We start from the raw sequence: 984 nt of genomic DNA, 5'->3' as shown, positions 1-984 counted from the left end.
TATATATATATATACACACACACATACACACACACACACATTTCAGTCTTACATAGTTCAACTCTCCTATATATAACTGGAAATTCATTAATTTCCTGCAGAATAGGGTGCAAGTCCTTGAGTAATATTAACTCTTAAACTTGAGAACCTTAACATTATGACATGAAACTAATACAACTCATCATATGATAGAGGAATATGTTGGGGAAGAAAACAAAGAAATTCGTTTTTTGTACATATACAATCATACCCATAAGGAAACAATGAAGAATGATTCATGACTATTACAGTCCTCATTTCTGTAACTGGTAACAGTTCATATTTATCACTATCTTCTTCCACTACCCATTTCATGTTTTGGTCACCTTCAGCAGCACTTCAGCTGGCCATGATTCTTTGCCTGGTGGGGTGATCAAAATTTTCATTCCTGAACATTCTGGGCCATTATTAGTTCTGTTCTGATTGAGTTGTTGCAATTTTCCATTGACTTTAATCTCAGGGTAAGGCAGTACTAGGAAACACCCTAGAGGATCTCCTGTATTACAGGCAAACTCTTCTTTACCCCCATTATGTAGATGCAATCCTATTTCCCCTTGATAGTCAGGATCAATCACCCCAGCCAAGACAGTAATTTCCTTCTTTGCCCATTGATTCAGAGGAAAGAAGAGCCCCAAATGGCCGGGTTGCACTCTTAACTTCCAGTTCAGTAGAATCATTGTTGTATTCTCTGGTGGCAGCACTCCTCCTTTTGGGACTAAATCCTGTAGACCAGCAGAGTTTGAGGTTGCAGGGACAGGAAGCAAAGTTTTTCCTATGGGGTCACTAAGAGTAATATGTCTTGCAAGCTACTAACCTCGACATTCCTTTTCATAATCTCTTCAGGCAGGGGTTGGAAGGTAGATTCTATAGGGCAGACTGGGGGCTAAGCATTGAATGCTGAAATTTGGCTGGTTACCCATCTCAGAGCTGTAAGGAATTCTGGAC

At 39.7% G+C, this 984-nt stretch overlaps 1 protein-coding gene across 1 annotated transcript; it reads right to left on the bottom strand.

Moving 5' to 3' along the window:
* Nucleotides 1–350: 350 nt before the first annotated feature.
* On the bottom strand, nucleotides 351–716 carry LOC139436615 (putative inactive deoxyuridine 5'-triphosphate nucleotidohydrolase-like protein FLJ16323). Its single transcript, XM_071208368.1, has one exon. The coding sequence runs from the start codon at nucleotides 714–716 to the stop codon at nucleotides 351–353; it is 366 nt and encodes a 121-aa protein (XP_071064469.1).
* Between the last annotated feature and the right edge of the window lie 268 nt (nucleotides 717–984).

This window comes from Dasypus novemcinctus, chromosome 16 (genome assembly GCF_030445035.2).
Source record: "Dasypus novemcinctus isolate mDasNov1 chromosome 16, mDasNov1.1.hap2, whole genome shotgun sequence".
Lineage (NCBI taxonomy): Eukaryota > Metazoa > Chordata > Mammalia > Cingulata > Dasypodidae > Dasypus > Dasypus novemcinctus.
This window is presented reverse-complemented; position numbering and strand designations above follow the sequence as displayed.

Bases quoted from the DNA above. Each gene is read 5' to 3' on its own strand.
- LOC139436615 (XM_071208368.1), bottom strand. From the start codon at position 716: ATGATTCTACTGAACTGGAAGTTAAGAGTGCAACCCGGCCATTTGGGG.